Below are 27820 nucleotides of genomic sequence, written 5' to 3'. Positions count from 1 at the left end.
CTCTGTATGCAGTGTGGCAGACAACAGAAAATATGTCACTCAGTGGAAAACACATGAATTGCCTGTGAGATGGTCTAATATCCCCACAAAGGCATGGCCATTGCTTTTACGCAATCACTTGATCACTTAGTCAAGCATACACATAATTTGAAAACATGTTAACTTGTTAGCATGGCACAGATTTGGCTGACGTAACATCTGTCGAACAAGTCACTGACGGAAGAAATCCTGTTCTGACTCAAGTTTTGAGGAAGGTTCATGCATGAATCATATATCTAATGTGGTGCATCAAACGTTCAACATGAGTAGTTCCTGATTTAAATCCGCGTTTAGTTTCATAGCACACTGCAAAAACAGTGATATTTATTTTTCCGTAATGGGAAAGCCAGTTGATGCCACTTAGTGAGGGCAATCATGCATACCCGATTGATTTGCAGGAGGACGCAACCGGGCGATTTTGCGAAGAAATCATCTTGGCTTTGAATTTTAATAATACTAGGAAGTTATAGCTACTCCATTCAAACTGGTTCCAAATTGTCATTATGACCCGGTTTGCCGTTAGCCGATCGAATGCAGCAGTTCTTCTGAAAAATAGTCACTGAGTGAGTGACGTCTTCGTTTCCCAGTAGATTAGAAACTTCCTTCAATTTGCAAGAACCATTATTCTCTGGCTTTCAGGCTGATGATTACCTCACCTCACTGGATGTCTTAAAATTTGAAGTGCCCAGCACTCAACCACAAATATTTTCTTTTTCGCTAGTTAGAATGAATAGAATTCATAAGTGAGCAACTAGCTAGATGGCCAACGTTAGCTAGCTCTAGCTACAAAACCTCGCTAACAGGAGTCCGTCCTAATGTGCGAAAGCAACGCAGAATTGAAGAAGGAAACACTGCAGTCTCTAAAGTTATAGCCCACTTGTATCGGATCAGTTGGGTTGCTAGTTGGCTAACGAGGATTTCAGTCCCGAACCAGTTGCCAATCTAACTAACCTTCGAAAACCAGAGGTGAGTAATGTTAATTTAGGAGCTAACTTGAACTAGCTAGTTCGCTACCCCGCTGTTAACAAAGACAGCTGGCTAGTTTTTAATTATCGATATAAGCAAAGTAACGTTAAGTTTACTATCCACATGGTCGGTGGCTAACATTATTTAACATTAGCTAGCTAAGCTTAACTAAATAACGCTACAGTAGTTGATGAAGTTAGTAGTCATATAAAGTTAGTAACTATTATGTTACATTGCTATTCAAGGAGGTTCGACGGGCAGTCTGTCGAATTAACTTACTTAGTCTAGCTTGCTAGAGCGATCTAGTTTACTAACGTTATCATTCTTTCACGTACCTTGGATGTTGGAATTTTATTTCGCTAGCTTGCTAATAAGCAACATTGTCTGAAAGCGTAACGACTGTGGCTAGACTAATGTTATCTGTAGGCTTTCCCAGCGTTCTGAGACTATTTCTGTTTTAAGTTGGCTGATATTTAAATTAAATATTAACTTGCTAGTTATTGCCTACGTTAGCCTGCTAGCGAGCTAATTTTCGTTTGAATAAGTTTGTCTTGCAAAAGACTTGATGCAGTTGTCTAACTGGACTGCCACCCAGCCTGTGTCACAAGCCACTCTAATCGTGTGTTTTGATATTTGGAAGTTTTTCACGACATACTCCTATTAGGTAACTTGATGGGTAGCTAAAACTTTAATAACTAGAAAATGTGTTCTTGCATATAAATATACACACTCAAAAACACTACGCTAAGTAGAAAAGCGCAAATAGAAGGTTCATTTGTTGCACTGTTCAAAAGCCCATTCATTTAAAAATTAGCCATCCAGCAAATGAATGGACATGATTAGTTAGTTCTGGAATGCATACGACGGTAATTTTGTTCTGACGGCTGGCTGACCTGACTCTATGGAAAAATCGGACACGAGGTGCGAAAAACTACGCACAAAGAATCTGCCCTTTTTTAGATGAGGAACAACTGAATTTTCTGTGCGATAAACTGTCAGATACCTGTAAATTATTGTGGCCTATGAACATCCTGTGGTTAGACATTTACCAAGGCGCAGCGGTGAATTTTGCGGGCTTTCGAACCCAAACTGATGTCGCATACATACAGAACACATTGGTCCACGCTATATAAACATGGGCAAACTGACCTATTTCCATTTTTAATGGGTGTCCCGTGTTAGTCATTTCATTGTCACATTGAAGGTTTTTTTTTTTTTTTAAACTAATTTTTATTGTGGCCTATGCACAGCCTGTGGTTAGACATTTACCAAGGCGCTGCGGTGAATTTTGCGAGCTTTCGACCCCAATCTGATGTCGCATACATACAGAACACATTGGTCCATGCTATATAAACATGGGCAAACTGACCTATTTCCATTTTTAATGGGTGTCCCGTGTTAGTCATTTCATTGTCACATTGAACGGTTTTTTTTTTTTTAACTAATTTTTATCGTGTCTATTTCATATGAACTTCTCATAGAATATTTACCTGCCTGTGTTACTCACACACATTGACATTAGTTTGCTAGTGGTTACTGTCTGTTGTTTTGATTCTGAAGGCCTCCCGTGCACAGAGATTTGGCCATCTGTCCATTTTCCTTATGAGCACAGTTCTTGTGTACTGCTGACGTGGACTCCATTTCTCTTGTCGTGTGTGAGAATGACTCGGTTAAGGAATCGGGTTCACTTACTGAGCCTCAAGCTGTGTGATTGACCCATGTATTTGTAGCCTACATTCAAACCCTGCTGTTTCTGGGACAGGGTCTGCGCCCACCCACCACCCCCCCCCAGCCCCCCAGTCCTGTGGTGGGGAATGAACCCTGTCCATAAACAGGTGCAAGTCTGAACAGCTCTGTGTCCCAGGGGGCAGTTGGGTCGCTGTTGGTTATGCGTGAGCCTTTCAGCCCGTGATTGATTTAAAACCTGGGAAAACCGCAGGCGTAGCGTCCTCTGTCCAGAATGGCCTCCGCTCGCTCATTAAGATGGGAAGCCCTGCCGGGCCCCCCCTGTCGGGGCCCCCCAGTGATCTCCCGCTGTTCGCGGGCAGTGGGACGTCCCCGGTCAGTGTGGCTGGTGACAGAGGGGCTTGGGTATGGATGGACCTTAGCCATCAATCTTGCTGCCACCACAGTGTTTTGAAATTGCATTTGACCGTCCTTGCCAGGTTTGTGAATGTTCTTATGAAAATTCTCATGGGTGTGTAACATGGAGTGCAGCTTGTATCTGTGAAACTTCAACTGAGCAAGCACGGTAGTAATAAAATAAACCGGTTCATCCTTCATTTTCTTCCCCCGTATTAATACCTGCCGATTTTTCCCGCTACGTTCATCAGGAAATTGCTGCGCTTCCCCATATGTTGTGGCGCATGCGGTTAGTGGGTTAGCGTGCGCCAAGTGTGTGGTGTGATATTAGCGAAATTGCTAACGGTAATGTGTCCCTCCCTGCTCCACCCAGGACGAGTCTGGTCATGCGTCCATACCTGCGGAGGGCGGGGGTTTTGTGCGCTCCTTCTCGGGGTGCTATTAGCTTTAATTGAAGTTGTGATAGGGCGTGATTTTAGAGGGGGCTGTGTTAATGGCAGTGTCTGGGTCCCGGGGCGGTTGGGGGGGTGATGTGTGGGGGGGGGGGTTGGAGTCATAGCGGTGTGTGGGCTTTGATGATGAAGCGTGTGGCACAGTGATGGAAGCGCTTGCCTCTGCTCTCTTTGATTGCTGCCGACCAGAAGCCCTCCTCCTCCTCCTCCTCCTCCTCCTCCTCCCCCCCCCCTTTCACAGTAATTACTGTATTTACAACCAGAGGGATGAACTGAGACGATAGACGAGGCTTCTGAGCTTCACACGGGCAGCGCAGGTCTGATGCTAATCCGGGCAGGACCGACACATCTCTGTGCGCTGTCTGTGCCTTCGGCGCTACGTCGAGCTGTGCAGTGTAACGTTAACAAGCTGACGTCGTCGATATTGGCCGGGGTTAGCCGGCTTAGTCATTCAGCCGCTCCCTTGCCCCCTAAACTCTGTAAATTTTGTTTTCCTCTGTAAAAAAAAAAAAACTGTAATTGTTACCATAAGGCAGTGAAGCCCCCCTGGGGCCCTGTGTGTGTGTATCTGATTAATTGCTGGATGTCTACTGGTGAGGTAATGCGAGCTGATAGCGAGATGTAACTCCGTTAAGCTGTGGCCGTAGGTGACGTTAGCCAGTATGTGACACTGTGAATCTGTGAGTGCTGGGCCCCTTTGCAATTGAGAAAAGCTCCATTGTGGTGTGCGTGTGTGTGTGTGTGTGTGTGTGTGTGCGCATGTGACTGTTTGCCTGTATCGTAGTAGAACTAATTAAATTAGTGGAATTGATTGGTGTATAGCCACATGAATACATGGAGACCCATTATTTTACTATCACCCTTTTTGTCTTTGCTGAATCAATGCTTAAGAAGACCCTGGAGGTGCATCATCTCTCTGTCAGCATAGTTAAATGATTAATACTTATTCAGCTAAATGAATTTCCATGTAACTCTGAGTGAAAGCTTGGGCTGGTGTGCGCTCCTGGCTGCGTGTGCGTTTCTCCCGGTCTGGCTGCAGACAGTCTGCTGATCCTGTCTTCCTGAGAGCCAGGAAGCACAGGCAGTTTCCTTCAAAACACAATCGCACGCGCGCACACATCACACCACGCACACACACACACACACACACACACCACACACACACATGCACACTCACCACACACACACACACACACTTCCATTGATCCAGACATGCACACACACACACGCGTGCACACACACACAAACACACACACACAGTTTCACTGATCCAGACATCTGCAGACACACACACACACACACTTCCACTGATCTAGACATCCACACACACGCACACACACACTTCCACTGATCCAGACATTCACACACTCGGACTAAAATAGCGCCCCGCTAGCAGACTGCTTGCTTACTCGCACACACCGTGTATTCCTGCTCCCATAATGCAGTGCACTCACTCTCGCTTCTGAGCTTTTCTTTTTCAACAGCGACTCTCCTCACTGTTATTTACAAAATTATTAATATTTCTGTAGGCTTGTGGATTACTGGTGCCATCCAATCAGTGTCACCGTTAAAACCATTGCAGATGCGTATGTTAATACAACCAGTTCAGGGCAGGAAGCAAACTACCTTTAAAGGGATATTTCACTTTGATATAACACAAGTAATTTTGTGGAGCCACACCATTGTGTTTTTTCGTCGTGTGAATACTAGCAGCATCAGATGCTTCTGTTGAACGTTAACAGCATTTCCGTTCCTCCTGGTTGTCAGGCTCCCCATTCACTCCCATTCATTTTCGGGACCCCATCAAAATGAATAGTTTTAACACACAAACCAAGGAGGAAAATGGATTAATTAATGATAGCACTAACATCAAAAAGTATCCTTTGATATGATGCATTTTCAGTGTTTCATTGCCTCATTACAGAAAAAGATCTGGCAAGAAGTTTTGTTATTTTAACAGTGATGTATGGAGTATGAGAGAGCCATCCTCCCTACACACACACACACACACACACACACACACTGGAGCCTGTACTTGAACTCAACAGTCCCATTTACACATTGATGCAGAAAGACTCACACACCCTGCTCCACTCTCCATCATTAATTCCACAGAGGTGGGGGGGGGGGGGGGGACTGTGGAGGACGGGGATGGCTGCCGGTGTTGCTGTAGTGGGATTCGATTTGGGTCAGACGGAACAATGGCGCCTTTGGCGGCGCTGACTGAGCGGAGTGCTCATGCATAGATTCGCGAGGTGGGCCGCTCCTCTGCCAGGCCCCTCCCCTCCCGGGCCTGCTGGAATGCAGCACGTAGAATTATCATCATCATCATCAGCGCACGATGCACAGCGCTGTGGAATTTCCCTGCGTTTCTCCTGTAAGCGCTCTGTGTGGTTTAGACCAGGCCTGTGTTCACTACGTGTCGCGTACAAACACACACACACACACACACACACACACACACATACACACACAAACACACACACACTCTCTCTCTCTCACACGCACACACACAGGTGTGCACTATCACACATTCTCTCTCTCAAACAAACACAAACACACACACACTCTCTCTCTCACACACACACACACACACACACTCTAACACACATGCACACACAGGTGTGCACAATATCACACATTCTCTCTCTCAAACACACACACACACATGCAGGTGTGCACAATATCACACATTCTCTCTCAAACACACTCACACACACGCACACACAGGTGTGCACAATATCACACATTCTCTCTCTCAAACACACACACACACACACAGACATTTGTGACATTGGAAAATATAAAGGCAGGTATAAAAATTCCTGGGATGCCCAGTTGCTCTCGGTTTGTGACAGGAGGCCTTAAAATGAGATTGATTCTATTAAAGTTGCATTATTTCAGTTATTGCGTTAAGAGGATGTTTTGAGTGTGTGATGAATGGACGTAGAGCCCAGGAAAGGGCAGATGACTGAAAGATGGGTTCCAGGCTCCTAGCACAGTGTGCTAACGCCGTGAATGCTCCAGTGCAATGCTAGCACAGTGAATGCTCGAGTGCAATGCTAGCACGAGTGCTCTAGTGCAATGCTAGCACAGTGAATGGTCCAGTGCAATGCTAGCACAGTGAATGCTCGCACAATGAGTGCTCTAGTGCAATGCTAGCACAGTGAATGCTAGCACAATGAGTGCTCCAGTGCAATGCTAGCACAATGAGTGCTCCAGTGCAATGCTAGCACGAGTGCTCCAGTGCAATGCTAGCACAATGAGTGCTCTAGTGCAATGCTAGCACAATGAGTGCTCCAGTGCAATGCTAGCACAGTGAATGCTCGCACAATGAGTGCTCTAGTGCAATGCTAGCACAATGAGTGCTCCAGTGCAATGCTAGCACAGTGAATGCTAGCACAATGAGTGCTCTAGTGCAATGCTAGCACAGTGAATGGTCCAGTGCAATGCTAGCACAGTGAATGCTAGCACAATGAGTGCTATAGTGCAATGCTAGCACAATGAGTGCTCCAGTGCAATGCTAGCACGAGTGCTCCAATGCAATGCTAGCGCAATGAGTGCTCCAGTGCAATGCTAGCACAGTGAATTATTTAGCATAATATATATATCCTTACATTTATATAGCATTGTTCCGAGTGCTCAAAGTGCTTTACGGTGATGAGGGAAACTCACCTCACCCACCACCGATGTGTAGCACCCACCTGGGTGATGCACGGCAGCCATTTTGCGCCAGAAAGCTCACCACACATTAGCGAAGGTGGAGAGGGAGAGAACATTTATTTAGGGGATTAAATCTGGGGATGGTTTTGGTGGCAAGTTTGCGAGAGCCAGATCTGGGATTTAGCCAGGACACCGGGGAACCCCCTACTCTTAGCGAAAAGTGTCATGGGATCTTTAATGACCACGGTGAGTCAGGACCTCGGTTTAACGTCTCATCCGAAAGACAGCATCTCCTACGGCACAGTGTGTCCGTCACTGCAGTGGGGGATTGGGGTTTATTTGACCAGCGGGAAGATTGCCCCCTGCTGGCCCACCCAACACCACTTCCAGCAGCAACTCAGTATTCCCTGGTGATCTCCCATCCAAGTACTAACCAAGCCCTCACTTGCTTAGCTTCAGCCATTCGGCAGGAGCAGAGTGCATGGAGGTATGGCTGCTGGCGAATAATGGCCCAGTGTAATGCAATCACTGTGAGTGCTCCTACATAATGCCTGGAGCACACACCCCACCATGACCTGCTGAACATGCTGCTTTAGCACCCTGTTCCTGTCCTTGTCTCTCTTTCGGTTTTATTTTTGGCTGCTGGCCTTGGAAGAGGCGCTCCTGTGGAGCTTCCTCCTCCTGCGCACATCCGCACATCCCTCTTAACACTGCTCTGTGTGTGTATGTGTGTGTGTGTGTGTGTGTGAGAGAGAGTGTGTGCGTGTGTGTGCATGAATGTGTGTGTGTATGTGTGTGTGTGTGTTGTGTGTATTTGAGAGTGAGAGACTGTGTGCGTATGTGTGTTTGTGTCTTTATGTGTGAGAGTGTGCATGTGTGTGTGTTTTGTTTTTAAACTCCTGGCATCTTTGGTGAACCCTAGTCTTTCCTCTAAGTCTTTCTCTCCCTCTCCCTCCCCCTGTTGTGTGTGTTCTGTGCTCTGCGTGTGTGTTGGAGTGATGGATGGTAAAAGACAGCAGACGAATAACAGCAGCTGTGTCGTGTGCCTTGCAGGGATCTGTGACAGGAGGGTGAAGGGAGAAGAGGAAGAGCTGGAGGAGCTTAGAGACAGAGTGTCGAGGGAACCCGTTCACCTCCAGCACCAGCTACACCCTGCAGCACTACCACTCCCCCGCTGCAGTAATACCCCCTCCACCCCCTCACGCTGCAGTACCCCTGCGTCTCCAACAGGGGGAGACTGCCGCACATGCCTCCAGCGATGGTGACTGTGCTCTGAGGGGAGGCTGGCGGGGTGGTCCCCCCCTGTTTCCATGCTGTCGCTCGGGGTAGGGGGAGGGGGAGGGGCTGGGGGAGGGGGAGGGGCAGGGGCGGGACGGACACGAGCCGCGGTCCCCTGGCAGTCCCCCTCCTCCGGCCGGGCTCTCTCTCGCGACCCGGGCGTCAACATCAAGCAGAAGATCTCCCAGTGGGAGGGGCGCAGCCAGCAGGAGGGGGGCCGGGGGGGCCGGGGGGTCACGCTCGGGGCCGGCGTCCCGTGGGTCGTGGTGTCCCGCGCCCTCTCTGGAGACCTGCTGGGGAACGGGGACTGTGGAGCGGGGCGAGGCGGCGCAGCTCACGCCAAGCCCAGCCTGGCCAAGGCCAAGAGCCTGGGGCTGGACTTCAGGGAAGACCCGGGGAGGGGCAAACCCGGGGGGGGCGGCCGAAAGCCGGACCTCCAGCGGGACCACCAGCGCCCGGACGGCGCGGCGGACCCCGCCCCCATCTCCGCCCCCGCCCCGAACCTCGCCCGCGACCCTCGCTACTATACCGCCGCCGCCGCCGCCAAGGCCAGCGGAGAGAAGGTTCCGGAAGCCGATCCCCCCCCGCCGCCGTCCTCTGTGGAGGACCCTCTAACGGCGCTGCCCCCCGGAAACTTCTACACCTCCCGCGGGTTCTGGCGCCGGCTCGAGGGGGAGGAGCTGCTGGTGGACCGGGGGAGGGGTGGGGCGTGTCCAGAGGGCGTCCCGTCTGAAGGGAGGGGGCTTTCCCTGCTGACCCCCCCTCCGACCAAACCTCAGCGCACGTTCCAGTACCAGGGGGCCGACAGCCCCCCCGGGCGCTGGTGCCCGTGGGAGTACTGGACCCCCCCAGTCAGCCCGTCCAGTGCCAAGAGCCACACCAGCGGGCCTCCGCCTAACTGCCCGCCCCCGCCCTGTCCCGTCGCCCATGGCAACGGCTTCTCCCGGCACAAGCGGAACAGGTGAGCCTTCGCCCGTCTGAACTGGATTTCACACAGGACCCAAAAAAAAACATACTAACAAAGGATTTTTAAAAACCAGTTTATCGAAGTGTACTTTCACATTGGAGGCGGTGCATGTTGTGTAAAGCACACCTGACTCAACAGCGAAACGTGAGCCTAGTGGGTTTTGTTAATATGTGGTCTGGCTTGTTAATGTGTAACGCGTACGTAGCGTGTAGAATGACCTCTTCGGCCCCTGCGCTGCGTGTACGCTGGCGTGAAAGCCAGGCCTCTGCATGCAGAGGTGGGCGGAGCTGGCGTAGCGCTGAGAGAAGGAGAGAGAGAGGCGCTGGCTGCAGCGGGGCGGTGAGGCTCGCTCGCCCTCTCTGAGCTCTGAGGGCTGAGGGCTGAGAGCAGTTGGCCCCTCTCCAGGCGTGATGTCAGCCTGTATTTGGCAGCAGCGGGGCCTATTGTATGGATGTGGCCTACTTCTGCAGCGGGCCGGGTTCCAGGGGTCACATTTGGTTGTTTTTGCACACACACACACACGTACACACACACACGTACACGCACACACACATTTTAGTGCCGCCCATGCAGTCCTGCTGAACTGTGGTGTGATCGCTGTCTGCTTCTCACTCTCTCTCTCTCTCTCTCTCAATCCCTTTCTCACAGTTTCCTCCCCTCTTATTTCTGGGCTTCTTCTCTCTCGTTTCTCCCCTCTCTTTCCCTCGTTTCTCTCGTCTTTCTCTCCTCTTTCTCTCTTGTTTCTTTCCTTTTTCCCTTGTTTCTCTCCTCTTTCTCCATTGTTTCTCCCCTTTCTCCCTTGTTTCTGTCTCTTCTCTACATGTTCCTGCTCACTGTGTGGCCTTTAACTGTGTTCCTCTCACATAAGTTTCTGAGTATTTCATTTTCAGTACCTCATTTTCATTGGGCGTGCAGTGTCCTTTTTATAATCTCATATGTATTTACAGTAAGCTGTGTAGGCCAGGGAAGTGAGTGGGACAAATTTAAACACGGTCCTCTCCCAGTTCAGTCTCTCACTGTCCCTCCCTGCTTCTCCGCAGGAAATCGTTTGAGTTTGAGGATGTGGCGCAGCTGACCGGCCAGCAGGGGGCGCCAGCGAGCGAGTGCCGACGGTCAGGGCTGTACCACGCTCTGTCTGAGGACAACATCTACGAAGACATCATCTGTGAGTCTCACCCACTGGGAAACGGACGTACGTATGCATATGGCTTACAGACGCACACACTCACTCTCTCACACGCGCACACGGACACACACTGACATGCGTGCACATGCTCTCTCTCTCACACACACTCATTATCATACACACACACTGTCACGCGCATGTGTACACACACACTCACACTCACGCACTCTCTCGCTCTCTCACACACACACACACACACACATGCGCAGACACACACACACACACACATGCGCAGACACACACACACACACACACACTTGCGCAGACACACACACACACACACACACACGTCCTGTCCTCTCCGTGATTTAGCCTTCTTCTTTGCGTGTTGGCCGTTATTGAAACCCCCCCCCCCCCCTTGTTCTGCAGCGGACCAGACCCGGGAGAACCCGTACGAGGACGTGAGGCTGCCCCCCCTGAGGGGTCACCCTGTGCCCTGGACCGCCCTGCCGAAACACAGCGCTGACACGCCGAAGGTAACGTTCCGTCTGTCCAATCATAATCCACCGGAGAAACCGGCCCGGTATTACTGCTGTAGCCTTAAGAGGTCTGTGTTCAGATCGGGAAATTATTGAGGGAATTTTACGCCTTCCGGTTAACTAGTGAATACATTTTTGCTTGTTAGAATTTGTGCTATGTGTGATTGTTCTGAGGATGTAAGCAAGAACAAAATTTCTGTCAACTTTTTTATGAATTGTGTTGTTTAACAAAGAAGACTCTTACTTTGGATACAACTTCCAGCTACCAGTAATGCTTTACCAGTCAGTTCGTTCTCTGGAAAATATGTAATTGCACTAAGATGAGTCATTTTAAGTCCATTTCACAGAGGTCTCAACACACTGTTGTAAAAAACAAAAGATAATAAATAAAACGTAGGATAATACACAGGAACTGAGCAACAGTGTAACAGTAACAAAAAAGCAGCTACTATAGTTATAAGCCGTGTTGGCAATTTAAATCATATTGTACCTGAGAGTGGAGAGCTCCTTTTAATGTTCATTAAAGTAATTGTAATTTCCATTTGCGGCCAACAGATGGCAGCCTCCCTGAGAGGACACCTGTGCTGACCCTGTACCTTTGTGTTCTCTACCTCGCTCTCCCTCCCTGTCTGCTCTTTCGTCTGTTTCCTTTTTCCCGCTCTTTTTTTTTTTAAGCTGCCACCCAAGCCCCTCACCTTGCGAGCGCCCTCTGAAAGGGCGGAGACTGGGCAGGGCTCAGACAGGAAGGAGGCGGGGAAGACCGTCACATCGAAGACCCTCCTGCCCACCGGACGTTCAGCCCCACACAAGAGCTGCTACACGGGCCACAAGACATACAGACTTCCTCAGGTAGAGCCAGGGTCAGGTGGTCCTGCCCCTGAACGCAGCACTACAGTGTAATGGCACATTGTACCATTGTGGGGTGACATAGCTCAGGAGGTAAGAGCGGTTGTCTGGCAGTCGGAGGGTTGGCGGTTCGATCCCCCGCCCTGGGCGTGTCAAAGTGTCCCTGAGCAAGACACCTAACCCCTAATTGCTCCCAACGAGCTGATTGGTACCTTGCATGGCAGCCTTTCACCGTTAGGGTGTGAGTGTGTGTGTGAATGGGTGAATGAGAGGCATCAATTGTAAAGCGCTTTGGATAAAAAGCGCTATATAAATGCAGTCCATTTACCATTTGTACGTTTGTGTTTATGTACAGCACAGACCAAAAGTCTGAGGACACACTCCCAAGTACTGGGGCCTGTGGCATGAAGTAGGATGACTGGATAATTGCGCTGAGTAAAACCCGGAACCCTGCCAAATCTGGAACATGGACTGGACTGAAAAGAGCTTTTCCGGGCTTGACTCGGTGCAGTTATCCAGTTAACTTGGTAATCCTGCTTCGTGATATGGGCCCCTGGTTGTTTTCATCATTTATCAAGAAGTAATGCAGCTATGATACTTTTGACTCATGATCTTATTCAAGAATGCGTTATTGGGAACAATGGGAGCTTACTTAGGATGGCATCGACTCCCACCACAGTCACCGGACCTGAACCCAACGGAACATCTGCGGGAGCAGCTGAAGAGGGAAAAGGCCAAGCTTCCAGGCACGTCGAGAGATAATTTATGGGAAGTGCGGGGATGAGAAATCTGGGATGAAATGGAGGATGAGGTGTTGCATAAGCTGGGGGAATCCATGCCAAGCAGAGTGAAGGCCGTAACCGAGGCGACCGGCAAACACGCCAAGTACTAACAGTTTTTGACCTTCAAAAAGTGTTTATACTTTTTTGACGTATATTATTTAAAAAATATTGTGTTCTTGAATAAGAATCGTAAGTATCATAATTGTATTAGCCCGTAATAGATGATGAAAACAATCTGTTCTTGGTAGTGTTCTCAGACTTTTGGTCCCCACTGTATGCAGTTAGATGCAAAAGTATTGGGACAGTGGACTTTGTTGTTTTGGCTTTTGCGTGTTTCTGTGCATGCATGTGTGTGTTTGTTTTGTGTGTGTGTGTTTCTGTGTGTGTGTGTGCTTGTTTTTGTATCTGTGTGTGTGTGTGTGTGTGTGTGTGTGTGCGCCCGTGTTTGTCTGTATCTGTGTGTGTATGTCAGTGTGTGTGTATCTGTGTGTGCCTGCGTGTGTGAGTGTATGTGTGTGTGTGTGTGTGTGTGTGAGTGTGAGTGAGTGTGTGTGTGTGTGTGTGTGTGTGTGTGTGTGTGTGTGTGTGTGTGTGTGTGTGTGTGAGTGAGTGCGTGTGTGTGTGCGTGTGTGTGTGTCAGTGTGTGTGTGAGTGTGAGTGTGAGTGTGAGTGTGAGCGTGAGTGTGAGTGTGTTCCTGTAGTGGTCCTGTTGTGAGGTCTCGTGACCACAGAGCCGTGAGGACAGCGGTCATGTGACCGTTATGCTCACAGTCAGTTAGCGACAGAAAGGGGAAGAGCCTTAGAGACGTAGAGAAAGCGGGAATGGGGGGGGGGGGGTCAATTGGACTGTATAGAGTGTAGGGCAGGGCTGTTCCTGGAGATCTCCCGTCCTGTAGGTTTTCACTGCAACCCTACAGGAAGCACACCTCATTCAACAGCTAGAGATCTCATTGAGCTGCTAAGTGGTTGAATCAGGTGTGCCACACACGAGGTAGAAATGGAAAACTGCAGGACGGTAGATCTCCAGGAACAGGGTTTTGGCAGCTCTGGTGCGGAGCGTAAGGACAGCTGGTGTGGGGTTAAAAGGAGGAACTGCTGTTTTTAAGTTTTTCCTTCTGAGCCGGTCGCTGGCTGAAAGATTCATGCTTCCTGTTGGTCCCGACAGCCTCGTCATGTGCCCCGTATGGATTCCAGGGCTTTGGGTTCCCCAAAGAAATGCAACGGATGATATTTCTCTGTGAATTATTTTATTTTAGTTTGCTGCCGTAAAGGTGTAGGAGTTAGGTGAGGTAACGTGAGGGCGAAGCTTGTCGTTTGGTACTGCCGAAACATCTTTCTCTGTGAACGTGAGGCGATACGGTACATCAGTTTTGTGCTTGTTAAAGTGTGACTTTGTTATACGTTGACGTTCATTGAAAGCTGCAAATATCAAGTTGCAGTGATGCTAAGTTGCTAATAGGAAAAACATAATTTTGGTTTTATCCTGGGCAGGCGTCATTTTAAGTGTTTGGGCATGAGCCTTTCAAGCCTTTCGAATCATTGACGACTTTCCTTTTCATGTCTCTTTGGAATAGTGTGGTGCATTTCACTACACTGCAGATGATTCAATATAAGGTACAACTGACTACATTGTACACTGTGAGGTAATTTCACTGCGCTGAAGGTGATTCACTTACACTTCACTATACTGTAGTGGATTCATTATAAGGTACAACTGACTACATTGTAGATGATTCGCTATAAGGTACAACTCACTACAATGTCGGTGATTCGCTATGAGGTCTGTCCAACTCACTGTATTGTAGATGACTCATTATGAGGTGCCCCTCACTGCATTGTGGATAATTCCCATGGCCTGCTCTACCCACTGTAGATTTATCAGCCTGTGTGCTCGTGCTGCTCTCTATTTCAGTTTATGGTTTTATTTGAATCGCTATTTACTATGTTCGTTTTATTGTTTTATTATTAAGTGTTTTTATCTGCCGTTGAGTTTACTGCCGTTGGCCTTTGTGTCGCGAGGGAGACGTGTGTGTGGCGAGGGAGCTTTATCAGAGGCGGCAGTGTGGGCCTGTTTCCGTGGGAGACCGAAGCGTTGGGGGGGGGCGGGGAGGGGGGGGTGCTGCAGGGTGTCCCGTCTGAGATAAGGCCAGCGCTCGTCCGGGACGCAGCTGCCTGCTCATTTCCGGCGCCCCCCCCTCCCCCCCCCCGGTCTCCCAAACCTGACGAGGCGCAGTCAGAGACGCGCGAGGGCGCTCGTCTCGGGGTAACACCCCAGCGCCCCTGGAGCTCGCCGCTCTGGGACGTCCCGGCTGAGCAGCGGCGTGGAAGGGGGGATCTTGGCTTCACTCCGCCCGGCGCTCCTGAGCTGAAGAGAAAAATAAACGTTCTCGTAGCTGAAAACGCGTCCAGTTGGACTGCGTCCCTGAGCCCAGTCTCTCCCCTCTCTGTGCATTTGATGGGGTTTATTATTACACTTAATCCAGTCCTGATAGCTGGGGCACTCTGGGATCGCTCTTTCCTTATAGCGTACCCTTTCACTTTCACTGTTTTAAAACAGTGATTCTTTTGTTTTTCCAGTCTTTTTTTTACAGGGCACTTCTGTGTCTAATTTGCTGTTGATCTAGCATTATTGCAGTTAGCTCTGGCTAAATGAATTCCATATGGCCGCTTGTGTGCGCTGAATTTCAGTACGTGAGCAAGATCCAGGAGATCTTCACCGCCAAGCGGGGAAAGAAGAGACTGCGGACCCAGAAGGGGACCGGGCAGGACAGCTCCGTGCGAGGTGCGGAACCCGCCCCGCAAATGAAAATGCAAATGAAAATGCAGATGAAAATGCAAATGCAAATGCAGATGCAGATGCTGTTTACAAATACTGACACATGTGTACGCAGAGTGATATAAGCCTGTCCAGTCTGACAGCCCTGCCCTTCTCTCCTCTTCCTTTCCCTTGCTTCCTCTCTTTCTTTTTTTGTGAACAGAAGAGAACAGTGGCACCGAGAGTGACCCAGAGGAGGGCAGTAAAGGTCAGATCATTTTCTCTCTGTCTCCCTCTCTCCCCCTCTTTCTCCCTACTTCCCCCTATCTCTCTGTACTCTCTCCATCTCTTTCTCCCAATTTCCCTCTCTTTCTCCCCTATTCCCCCTCTCTCACTACTCTCTCTCTCTCTCTCTGTCCCTCCTTCTCCCTTTATTTCTCTCTCCGCCCCTGTCCCCCTCTCTCTTTCTCTCTCTCTCCCCCCCCTCCCTATTTCTGCAGAAAGCAGTCCCTAATTCTCTCTCATAGTTAATTTAACATCGATCCTGGCCCTGAAATCAAAGCCATAAGCCGTGCGGTGGTGTTGCTGCCCCCCCCCCCCAGGGCCGGCGCCCGGCCACGTCACCCCCGGGAGGAGCGGGCCGAGCTAGTGCCAGTCCACCCGAGCAGGAGGCGAGCCCCGCTGGAGTGGACCTGATCCAGCTCCAGCAGCAGCAGCTCTTCCAGCTCTTCGTGGTGGTGTCGCTGAGAAAGGGCTCCCCTGGAAACACGTACTCCCCTGAGATCACACAACAGTTCCCCAATAAGGTAGAAGGCCGGTGGGGGTGGGGACGGGGACAGGGGAAGGGGGTGTAATTTATATTTTGGGATGTTTATCCTTGTAAAATGTTGCTGTTTTCTGTGTCTTGCAGCTTTCATGTTGTGTGAGTAAGTGAGTAAGTGAGGCTTGATAAATGTTACACGAATGAGCAGAATTGCATAAGGTGTCCTGTATTTGTATTGTAGTACTGATGGTTGCCTTATTTGTTACTATGGAAACATTCATTTTGCATAAATGTCTATTTTGCATTTTTATGCCATTAAGACAAATTGCCAGGTTTTAATTGCTGGAAGGGTACCTGTGGAAAAACACAAACCGTTGTATTGTAGCATTGATACATTAATTAAAATAATTTTAATGGGTATGCAGAAGGAACAGATGCTAACAGAAGTTGGGTCGCTAATCACAACTAGCCAGCTATTTGGTAAATAAAGTAGCTTGCAAGGTCATACAGTCCTATTTTTTTATGCTTTTATAGGACATGGTAAGGTAAGGAGCCCAGGGCGCTGGCGTCGCTGTGCGAGTGTGGTGTGCATGGAGTGTGCTATAAAGCACACTGAGATTTCGGTGCCTTTGCCTCTCTCTCCCGGTCCAGTTTGAGAAGTCCTCTCGCCACTCACGCGAGGCGGAAGACCGGCTCAGGGCCATCCCCAAATTCTGCTTCCCCGACTCTCAGGACTGGCGCCCCTCGGCGGACCTCCCCAGGTCAGGCTCGGAGTCTTCCTCACGGCCCCCCCGCCACCCCCCCCCCCCCCCCCGTGAATCACGCTGGTCCTCGGTCCACGTTTGGTGACCTTGCAGACCGAGCGTATTTGCGTCACACCTACCTCTGCTCTTCTGGACGTTGTTCTTCCTGGAGTTTATTGACCAATCCAGTGGCAGGTTACTTCAGAGCAGAGATGATGTCATTGCTTGTGTTTACTGGAGACCGGTGACACATTTGGAGAAATGCACTTGTCTGCCAGGGTTTCCATGGTGCTTGAAATTATTTTTTTTTAATATAATCCTGAAAGTTTAAATCCATCTGTGGAAAGGTAATCAAACCTATCCCGCCCTCCTTGAAAGGGGTCAGGCCAAATCATAAAGGCAAAAAAGTTGTACTTGCTAGCCTCAGTCAGATGTCGTTTTTTCTTTTTTTGTTGTTTATTTACAGGTGTGATGTAATTTAGCATCAAGTCAAGCAATGTCACTTTGTGCAGTTAGCTGCTGACCGACTGTACTTTGACCCTTTAAGTTGTGAGGTCACAAATGTGTGATTAGAATGTTCTTCACTGAACATTCTGATGTTGATGTAATCAGCACTACTGGTGATTGAAAGCAATGAACTTCACGGACTCTAAGGGGTTAAACCCTGGAGATGTCAGGAATGTCCACAGGTGTGTGTCTCTGCAGAAAGCAGATATTTTAAACTGAACGTGTCCTTAAAAATATACATCTGCTGCAGTTCAAAGTAGCCCAGGTTCATGGAAATGTCAAAATGTCACTGCCCCCACCGGTAGGAGCTGAGCTGATTGTAGGTAGCTGGACTTTGGACTTTGTTCTGTCAACTGAGCCTCTTGTCTCTTCATCTCCAGTGAAACGTTTTCCTTTGTTCTGACGGGGGAGGATGGCAGCCGTTGGTTTGGTTACTGCCGGAAGATCCTGGTGAGTGTGTGTGTGTGTACGTGCACGTGTGCACGTGTGTGTGTGTGTGTGCGTGCGCGCATTCATGCTCCTGTGAACGTGTGCGCACAAGCCAGGATTGAGTGTACATGAGCAAACTGTGAGTTCACTCCACAGTTGCAGTAGTCAGAAGTTGTTGGTTCAGGTAACGGGTGAGATTTCTGTGCTGCTATGACTTCTCATAGTTTAAGGTGACCTGCTTAATCCTAATTTACTTCAATCCTGTTGATTGGTTAATGATTGCAATGAAGCCATAAGTAAAGACTCTAAATAGGATTTAAGATTAAATAGTTAAATAAGTACTGTAGGTTACATAGAGAGCGAGCAAGAGAGGAAGAGACCAGCAAACCTGACCCGACCAAAGAATTACCAAACTTCCAGTTTCAGCCCAGTGACTGATTGAGCAACGTCCAACCAAGGAGCCACCACACCACAAAACTGAGTGCAGAAATGCTTCTCCTCCAGTTACTAATTTTACTCAAAATAAAAAAGTTATGGCTGAAAAATATGACTGAAGAATACTGACCTTGATTTGGTGGTGCAGAGTGGCTGGTGTATAACTTAAAAATCCACTTAAAAAAAAAAAAAGTTCTTGCACCATGACATTATTGGCAAAAGGCTTTGATGTTAAAAGCGTCTTCTAAAAGAGACCAAACACAAGCGCTGGAGTATAACTCAGTTTAGCGGTTGGCGGTTGTGAAATCTCCATTTTCAGGCAAAGAATGTTGCTTCTGTGTGGTGAGGCCAGTCCGGACAGGAGGATCTCAGAAGTTGGGAAAGCCTCAGCGATCGTTACTTACATGGGAGCGAATGCATTAAATCGATCGTCTCACATTCCTTTTTTCATTTTTTATTTTTGGCTCAGGGCATTAAAGTCCCCCCCCCCCCCCCTTCTCCACCCTGATTACCATTCCCCTCTACCATATCTCAAATCTGTCCTACATTTTTCTGCCCACCACCCTCCCCCCCCCCCCCCCGAAAAAAATCCCCTCTACCTTCTGTTCCACATGTTAATTCTAGTGATAAAGGATTATCTGCTTTGCTGGTGTGTTATGGGCCAGTCCATTGCACTTTCAATAACTGCTTCATGGAATGTTGGTGAATTACGAATCTAGGCTTGGCTCTGCTTTTGTGCACTAATTGTAAGTCGTCGTGGATAAAAGTGTCAGCTAAATGCTTCAATGCAAATCTTACTGAGCTAAAATGGCGGTAGTGACCCTGTGGTGTGGCCGAGCTGAGCTCTCTAAATCTATATGCCTTTTGAGTTCTGGCATCGGTCTATAAATAAATATTTGACATTAAATTCCAGGCATTTCACATGGCATTTACATGGCATCTATTTATACAGCTGGATATATACTGAAGCAATGCAGGCTAAGTACCTTGTTAAGGGGTTCAACGGCTGTGTCCTATCCAGGAATCTGCATCCCTTCGGTTACACGCCCAGTTCCTTACCCACTATACTACCCTGCTGCCCTAATATGGTGGACCCCAGAACAGCCTACAGTTATTATTATTATTTTTTTTAAATAAAGGAACTTGTTTAGTTGTTGAAGCTGTTCCCTTTCATATTTGGGCAGGGAAGGGAGATCAGGCTGGTGATCTGGCTAAGGAGAACAGTTTACTCTGTTACAGGGTATATTGCATGCACAATGAACAAAGCACATCATATTTAAAAAAACGCCATCCATCTCCCCTGTGTAATCTGAGCATTCCAGGCTAATTTATCAGTGCTAAAATGTTGTGCCTCACCTGTCGTCTACCTGTGTGTCCGCATGCCAGCCCAGTGGGAAGGGGAAGAGGCTTCCGGAAGTTCACTGCATTGTCAGCAGGCTGGGCTGCTTCAACCTGTTTGCCAAGGTAAGAGCCGGTCTGTGTGTCAGTCACTGAGTCTGCGCAGCGGGGACCTGAGATTCATTCAGATGGTCAGTGTGTGTCAGCCCTGTCCTGTGTATGAAATGGACTGTGTGTGGCACATTTTTAGCCTTGCTGTGGTCCTCTGTTTACAATCAATGAAATGTCCTCCTCCTTCCTCAACCCCACCCACCATTTTTTATATTTTATTTTATTTCAGTTTTTTTTTAAATAGACAATTTGTGTTAAGATGGCCTATGTCTGAAATGGACAGTGTGTGTTAAGCTGACCGGTGTCTGAAACAGACAGTGTGTGTTAAGCTGACCTGTGTGTCTGAAACAGACAGAGCTGGCCTGTGTGTCTGAAACAGACAGTGTGTGTTAAGCTGACCTGTGTGTCTAAAATGGACAGTGTGTGTTAAGCTGACCTGTGTGTCTGAAACGGACTGTGTGTGTTTAGCTGGCCTGTGTCTGAAACAGACAGTGTGTGTTTAGCTGGCCTGTGTCTGAAACAGACAGTGTGTGTTTAGCTGGCCTGTGTCTGAAACAGACAGAGCTGGCCTGTGTGTCTGAAACAGACAGTGTGTGTTAAGCTGGCCTGTGTCTGAAATAGACAGTGAATGTTAAGCTGGCCTGTGTGTCTGAAACAGACAGCGTGTGTTAAGCTGGCCTGTGTGTCTGAAACAGACAGTGTGTGTTTAGCTGGCCTGTGTCTGAAACAGACAGTGTGTGTTTAGCTGGCCTGTGTCTAAAACAGACAGAGCTGGCCTGTGTGTCTGAAACAGACAGCGCGTGTTAAGCTGCCCTGTGTCTGAATTGGACAGTGTATGTTAAGCTGGCCTGTGTCTGTGTGTGATGAGATTTTGGAGGAGGTGGAGAGGAGGCGGGAGATCTCCCCGGCGCTGGTGTACCCCTTCATGCGCAGCGTCATGGAGGCCCCGTTCCCCGCCCCCGGCCGCACCATCACCGTGAAGAGCTTCCTGCCCTGCTCCGGGAGGGAGGTGAGCCCTCGTCCGCGTCCGCGTGTGGTGTGTCCTCCTCAGTCTGTGCGCTGTCTGCTAAGCATCCTGCATACTGTTTAGTGTGTATGTTTTAGTACACAGTGGTCAGCGTGCAGAGGATTTCCCTCGGCGAAGATGCGCCTCCTTTTTAAAGCAAAGCTGCGCATCATTTACGGGACCAGTATGGCTGTTTGCTTCCTGAAAAGTATGCTCCCGAAAATACCCCTGGGATTTTAAGTACACTACTTTTACAGTAAACCGCACCTAATTTGCAACTTTCTCGTCTAGTGTATACTCAGTAGTAGGCAAGTGGGTGCGGGTGAGAACAGCCACGCCCTGCCAAGGACCGCCCCATTCCTGCCCTGGTCTCATCCAGCCCAACCTGGTCCCGCCCGTCCCGTCCTGTTCATGCCCGTCCCGTCCTGCTCCCGCCCGTCCCGTCGTGGTCACACCCATCCTGTCCTGGTTACACCCGTCCCATCTCTGCTCACACCTGTTCCGTCCTGATCACACCCAGCCCATCCCGTCCTGCTCACGCCCGTCCCGTCCTGGTCACGCCCATCCCGCCCTGCTCCTGCCCGTCCCACCCTGATCACGCCCGTCCCGTCCTGCTCACGCCCGTCCCGTCTCTGCCCCCCAGGTGCTGACCCTGTGCCGGCCCGTGGACTCGCGCCTGGAGCATGTGGACTTTGAGAGCCTGCTGCTCTGCCTGAGCGTGGAGCGGCTGCTGCAGGTCTTCGCCTCGCTGCTGCTGGAGAGGAGGGTCATCTTCATCGCCGACAAACTCAGGTGCGTGGAGACCTTACTTCCTATCCGTGGAGACTTAACTCAGGTGTGTGGAGACTTTACTCAGGTGCGTGGAGACTTTACTCAGGTGAGCGGAGACTTTACTCAGGTGAGCGGAGACTTAACTCAGGTGCGTGGAGACTTAACTCAGGTGCGTGGAGACTTTACTCAGGTGTGTGGAGATTTTACTGAGGTGTGTGGAGACTTTACTCAGGTGAGCGGAGACTTTACTCAGGTGTGTGGAGACTTTAATCAGGTGATTGGAGACTTAACTCAGCTGTGTGGAGACTTTACTCAGGTGAGCGGAGACTTTACTCAGGTGCGTGGAGACTTTACTCTGGTGTGTGGAGACTTAACTCCAACCTGCAATGTTTATGTTACAAGTACAGTTCTTTAATCCTTTTAACAACACTGCCACCCAACCACTTACATGGAAATGGCTGTGCATACAGACAGCGTTTTGGTGTGTACTGGTTGTCTTTGTGTGTATATTGACAGTGTTTCTGTGAATAATGACAGCATTTTTGGTGTGTACTGCTAGTGTTTGTGCGTTTGTGTGTATACGGAAAGTGTTTGTGTGTATAATGACAGTGTTTTGGTGTGTAATGATAGTGTTTGTGAGTTTGTCTATACAGACATTGTTTCGCTGTGTACTGGTAGTGTTTGTTTATATACTGACAGCGTTTTGGTGTGTACTGGTAGTGTTTGTTTTTGTGCATTTGTGTGTATACTGATAGTATTTTGGTGTGTACTGATAGCGTGTGTGTGTATGCTGATAGTGTTTGGTGTGTACTGATAACGTGTGTGTGTATGCTGATAGTGTTTCAGTGTGTAATGACTGCGTGTTTGTGTATACTGTTAGTGTTTGTGTGTATACTGATAGTATTTTGGTGTGTACTGATAGCGTGTGTGTGTATGCTGATAGTGTTTCAGTGTGTAGTGCCGGCGTGTTTGTGTATACTGTTAGTGTTTGTGTGTATACTGATAGTGTTGGGTATTTCAGAGTTGGGTTTTTTACCCTCCCCCCCCTCCTCTGTCCTCAGCACCCTGTCCCACTGTGCCCACGCTGCCCTGGCTCTCCTCTACCCCTTCACCTGGCAGCACACCTTCGTGCCCGTCCTCCCCGCCAGCATGCTGGACATCAGCTGCTCCCCCACGCCCTTCCTGCTGGGGGCGCTGCCCGCGTCGCTGCCCCAGGTGCTGGAGCTGCCCATCGAAGAGGTGAGTCGCTGTGATCCCACTGAGCGTCTGTTTGATGTCCGGCAGAGCGATGGAGCAAGGAATTATTCAGACGATTTGACGAGGGAAAGATCGCATTCTGAAGGCAGAAAAATGGACTTGCAGGACACCGTACTTTACACATTACATTACATTTATTTGGCAGACTCTTTTATCCAAAGCGACATACAAAAAGTGCATATCATGGTCATGGACAACTACAAAACACATTACATTACAGGCATTTAGCAGACGCTCTTATCCAGAGTGACGTACAACAAGTGCATCAGTTCAAGGTGCAGAGGTGCAGAAAAACACACTAGAGTGAAGTAAAGATCGTAGTGCCAGAAGTGGCCACAGATCAGGACTCCAACCCTGTTGGGTATGAGGTACAATACTCATTTCGTACAGCTATTTCTAGCCAAGAACACAGTTCGGTTCACACAGCGAACACTATTCTGACCTAACTTATGCCAAGCCAAACTATGGGAAAGAACGAGCTACAGTATTGTGACACTGAGGCCCAGCTCCCACGCCCTTCCTGCTCACTCACTCTGGTACCGATGTGCGTCTGCTGTCTTCCAGGTGCTGATTGTGGATTTGTGCGCGGACAGGTTTGTCAGACAGGTATGTATGAGAGCTGTGGTGTTAGTCCAGTGGGGGGGGGGGTGGAGGCTGTAATTTATGGGGAGACATAGTCGAGGTCTTTGTAGTAAGTTGTTGAGTCAGAGGGTTGCGGTTCATCCTGCCTGGGCATGTCGAGTGTCCTGAGCAACACCTAACCTAACTGCTTGGTGAATGAGAGCATCATTGTAAAGCGCTTGGATAAGCGCATATAAATGCAGTCCATTTACCATATTTGTCACATGGGTCAGAGAGTGCTGGGGGGGGGGGGGGTCACACTGTGTAAATTTGGGGAAAATCACTCCGTACCTATTAAAGTATTTCAATTTTTTACGTGTAGGTTTCAGCATAGCACAATATATGGTTCTTGAGACTCGTGTCCCCTACAGCGAACAAAAATGAATTGGCAGGTCTTGCAAAATGCTGTCAGCTTTTTCCGAAAATCGCGGTACCACCAGAGCATTATTTTGACACGTCAAATACTGGCTAATTTTAAAGACCTAGTTGTGTTGATTCTCATCAAGACTGACTGGATCTGATTTTCATTGGTTCCCTGTCGATGATTGACTGGGACTTGATTTTCATTGGTTCCCTGTTGATGATTGACTGGGATTCGATTCTCATTGGTTCCCTGTTGATGATTGACTGGGATTCGATTCTCATTGGTTCCCTGTTGATGATTGACTGGGATTCGATTCTCATTGGTTCCCTGTTGATGATTGACTGGGATTCGATTCTCATTGGTTCCCTGTTGTCCAGCTTGGTGACGAGGACTGCATTTTACCCAGGAAGCTCCAGGCAGCTCTGCAGCAGATTCTGGAGCAGAGGGTAGAGCTGCTGGGGCAAGATGGAGGAGGGAATAAGGGAGGTAGGTGCATGAGAGACAGACTCCACTTTCAGGCCGGCCTGTGTTTGTATGAATAAACTGACAACTCGGCCATTAATGTAGTCTTTATGAAATGGCTGCTTCTGTAGCACTTTCCGCTATGAACGTGTGAGTGCTGTCTCACCGTTGTTCCCCTCCGCGCCTGCAGGGGGCGACTCCAGCCTGAGCCGGCTGCTGTCGGAGGCGTTCGTGCGCTTCTTTGCGGAGCTGGTGGGGCACTACTCGCTGCACATGGGGGAGGGCCCCGGCGGGACGCTGGAGTTCCAGCGGGACGCCTTTCGGAAGGGGCACCCGTCCCGCGGGGCCCGCCAGTTCCTGCAGCTCTTCATGGACACGCAGATGTTCGCCGGCTTCATCCAGGACAGGGAGCTGCGAAAAGGGGGGGTCAAGGGTGAGAGAGAGGGGGGGCTGTAGACTGAGCATGCACCCGTTCCATTTGTGAGTGAACAGTGTTGCCACCTTGTGCATGACGAGGAATTAAACTGAATTTTTTTGCATCAGGAACCTAATAGACAATCGCATTAATCTGCAAGTTTCGGTCACAGTGATCATGTGTTATAAAAGAGTGTTCTGTCTACAGACCTGACTGTAATGTTGCTCTGCTGACCCAAAATGAGGTGCCCTTACAGGACGGATGATCTGTTTCACCCCCCCCTACAGGGCTGTTTGAGGTAAGGGCCGCAGAGTATATGGCCTCGAACCCGGACCCGGAGCCAAGTGGGGTCAACAAGTTCCTGAAGGGACTCGGTGAGCCACACGTCACGTTGATTTACAGAATAGATAAGTCTGGTGAATCTCGGCCAAGGGCCTGAACGTTCTCCTGTGGGTTCGAGTCTGGGACTGAATGTTGTGTGGGCCTGTGGTGGGGGGGGGGGGCGGGGTTTGGGCGTCGGCTGCAGAGAGAGAGAGAGAGTGAGAGGAGCGGCTCTTGGATCCTTCGTCACAGCTGTCAGGTGGAGGTAGTCGGCGCCTATAATTGTCAATTGTTTGAGTGCGCTGATTGCCTCTGACTGCTTTCATCAGCGAGCCTGGGGTTTTAAAAAAGCGGAGACCGGGGAGTCTTCGGTAGCGGACGCCGGAGAAACGAAAAGAAGTGCACAGTGTTAAAAGAAACGAAAGAAAAACCCTGTGCTGCGTTGTTTCCGACCGAAATCCGTGGGCTTTAATAAAAGAGCACGGAAGTGCTAAAAAAACCCAAACGGTTGTCTCACGTGAGTCTGTTGGAAGGCAGGGGAGGTGCCACTCACTTGCTACAGGGCCCTACAATGGATTGGCAACCTGTCCAGGGTGTATTCCTGCCTCTTGCCCAACCCATGCTGGGATAGGCTCCGGCACCCCACCACCCCCCGCCCACGACCCTACCCAGGAATAAGTGGTCTAGAAAATATATGGATGGATGGATGGATACATCTGCCAATTGCAATTGCCTGTATTCATCTAACTGTAATAACCCGTTTGTGGTGCTTGTAACTGCATTAGTGTTTGTCGCCATTTTCAGGAAACAAGATGAAGTTCCTGCAGAAGAAGTGAAGGCTAGTTCCGGCACGTTCTCTCTGTCACGGGACAGACAGGCGATTCTCCCGCTCGGTACGCCGAGTGGAGCGGGGTGTCCGCCAGACCCAGGCCAGCTGCTGGGGGCGCTGTGAGGGGACGGGACGGGACGGGGAACCACAGGGGCGCGGTGCTGCGTCTGGGTCCGCTGAAGGGTGGAGTGCAAAAAAACGGGGAGGGAACCCGGGACTGAGCCCACCGTTAGGCTGGGAAAAAAACCACCTGATCCCTGAGCCCAGACAATTATATTATAATTATATTATAATTAATATAATTATAATTATAATATAATTTATTATTTATGCACTGCAGTCAGAGGAAAACTGGAAATGAGAGGTTTTGAGTGAGCTTCAGTACAGCGAACAGCGTGTGCTGTTTGGGTTAAACTGGAAGAGTACAGAGGAAGACTATAGAGGAAGAGTACTGAGGAAGAGCGGGGGGGGGGAGCAGGTGCTATGTACTTGTGATGGGTCTGCTGAGAAGCTGCATGTACAGAAACATTTCAGAAAGAGAAATCCTTTGCTGTAATTTATACAACTAATTAATTTATATTTCATGTCACTAACCCATTCCTTTCCTCTGTCTCTTTTTACAAACTGTTTACAGTTTTTATTTTTTTATTTTTATGATTATGTTTTTACATTTGGGTCTGTAGGACTGGTTCAGCCAATATATGAACATGCTTTTGGTGCTTGTCTTGTGACTTTTACCCTGTCAATTGTGCACCTCTGTAAATACTCTTGCTGGTGCTGATTAAGGTTTACTGGGATTATCTTTCTTTCTTTACCAAGATGTGCTGTGATTATAGTCACTAGAAGCCAATAGGGTTACCTTTAAGGGAAAAAGAACACGTGAGGTTAAGCATGTAAGGGAAAAAGAACAGTCAGACATAGCAACGACAATACCGTTGTGCTTCCATTTTCGTTTAGTTTTTGCTTTCATTTACAGTGTATTTCATTTGCAACTGCCACATGGTATAAACAACTTATTTTTTTCTCTGATGAAAAGATGTTTAAAATCAAATTTCATGTCATTTCAAATTATCCATGAAATCAGTCAATGGCTTTGTTTATACAGGCGGTTTCCGTCGACCCAGAGCAGAGTCCTAATTTTTTTCAGCAGTTATTTCCTTGAAACGTAAACAGAAAATAATCACATTGAATCTGATATTTTCCAAATATAATCCCATTTATATAATTCCATGTTGGACTACACCCTTGTGTGGTCCTAAATCCAATACATATGCTAGACCTGGCCATATGACTTGTCTGGCCAAACGGATCTGTTTTTTTTTTTTTTTTGTTTTTTGTTGTCCTCAGCTAGTTTTTTTTTTCATTGTCTCATGACAAATAAGAAATGTAGTTTCTCTAAACACACAAATCTGATCTGGCCACTTGTAAATTTATTGTGTTGGCAGTTGCCCAGAATAATTAGATTTGACAAACGAGTCCCATTTGAGTAGTAAAGCCTACTGTCTAAACAAAGCCAATGAAGATACTCTTGTCAACTTTTTGAAACAGCATCCCTCAACTGCTGAATTGCTGGTTTTAGTGCATAAACACACACCTGGAGAAAAATATTTGGAGCTGGTTCATATTACCTTGGTTTACAACAGTCATCTCTTAACTGAAGTTTTTAAAAAATGTACTTTAATAGAAACCATAGGTGCCTCTAAGCCTGGTTATCAGTGCTATTGAAGGGCTTTTTTTGGAAAATATGTACAGGTTTTATACTTTTTTATGAAGCATAAATTACCCTTCTGAAAATAAACACATTTTGTACAAATCTTGAGGTGGATGTTGCACTCCTTGGCTGGCACATAACATTTCAACAAGGACAGTTTTCAGAATTGTTAATCGAGATAATACCATGCTTCCAATGATCAGACTCTGACTTAATTTAGAGAAGTATTCCACTCCTCCTTG

The 27820-nt window shown here is 48.5% G+C and overlaps 1 protein-coding gene across 1 annotated transcript; it reads left to right on the top strand.

Annotated features, from left to right (window-relative positions):
• Positions 1-81: 81 nt before the first annotated feature.
• Positions 82-27680, top strand: dennd2c (DENN/MADD domain containing 2C). Its single transcript, XM_064300245.1, has 19 exons — positions 82-1005; positions 8256-9441; positions 10488-10612; positions 11003-11109; positions 11788-11961; positions 15429-15522; positions 15719-16021; positions 16132-16301; positions 16910-17019; positions 17889-17958; positions 19759-19836; positions 20690-20830; positions 21471-21619; positions 22660-22837; positions 23420-23461; positions 24218-24326; positions 24493-24735; positions 25005-25091; positions 25843-27680. The coding sequence occupies exons 2-19, from the start codon at positions 8513-8515 to the stop codon at positions 25872-25874; spliced, it is 3141 nt and encodes a 1046-aa protein (XP_064156315.1). The 5' UTR covers positions 82-1005; positions 8256-8512; the 3' UTR covers positions 25875-27680.
• Positions 27681-27820: the final 140 nt, after the last annotated feature.

This window comes from Anguilla rostrata, chromosome 11 (genome assembly GCF_018555375.3).
Source record: "Anguilla rostrata isolate EN2019 chromosome 11, ASM1855537v3, whole genome shotgun sequence".
Taxonomy (NCBI): domain Eukaryota; kingdom Metazoa; phylum Chordata; class Actinopteri; order Anguilliformes; family Anguillidae; genus Anguilla; species Anguilla rostrata.
The sequence above is the reverse complement of the archived record's forward strand: the minus strand, read 5'-3'. Positions and strand labels throughout refer to the sequence as shown.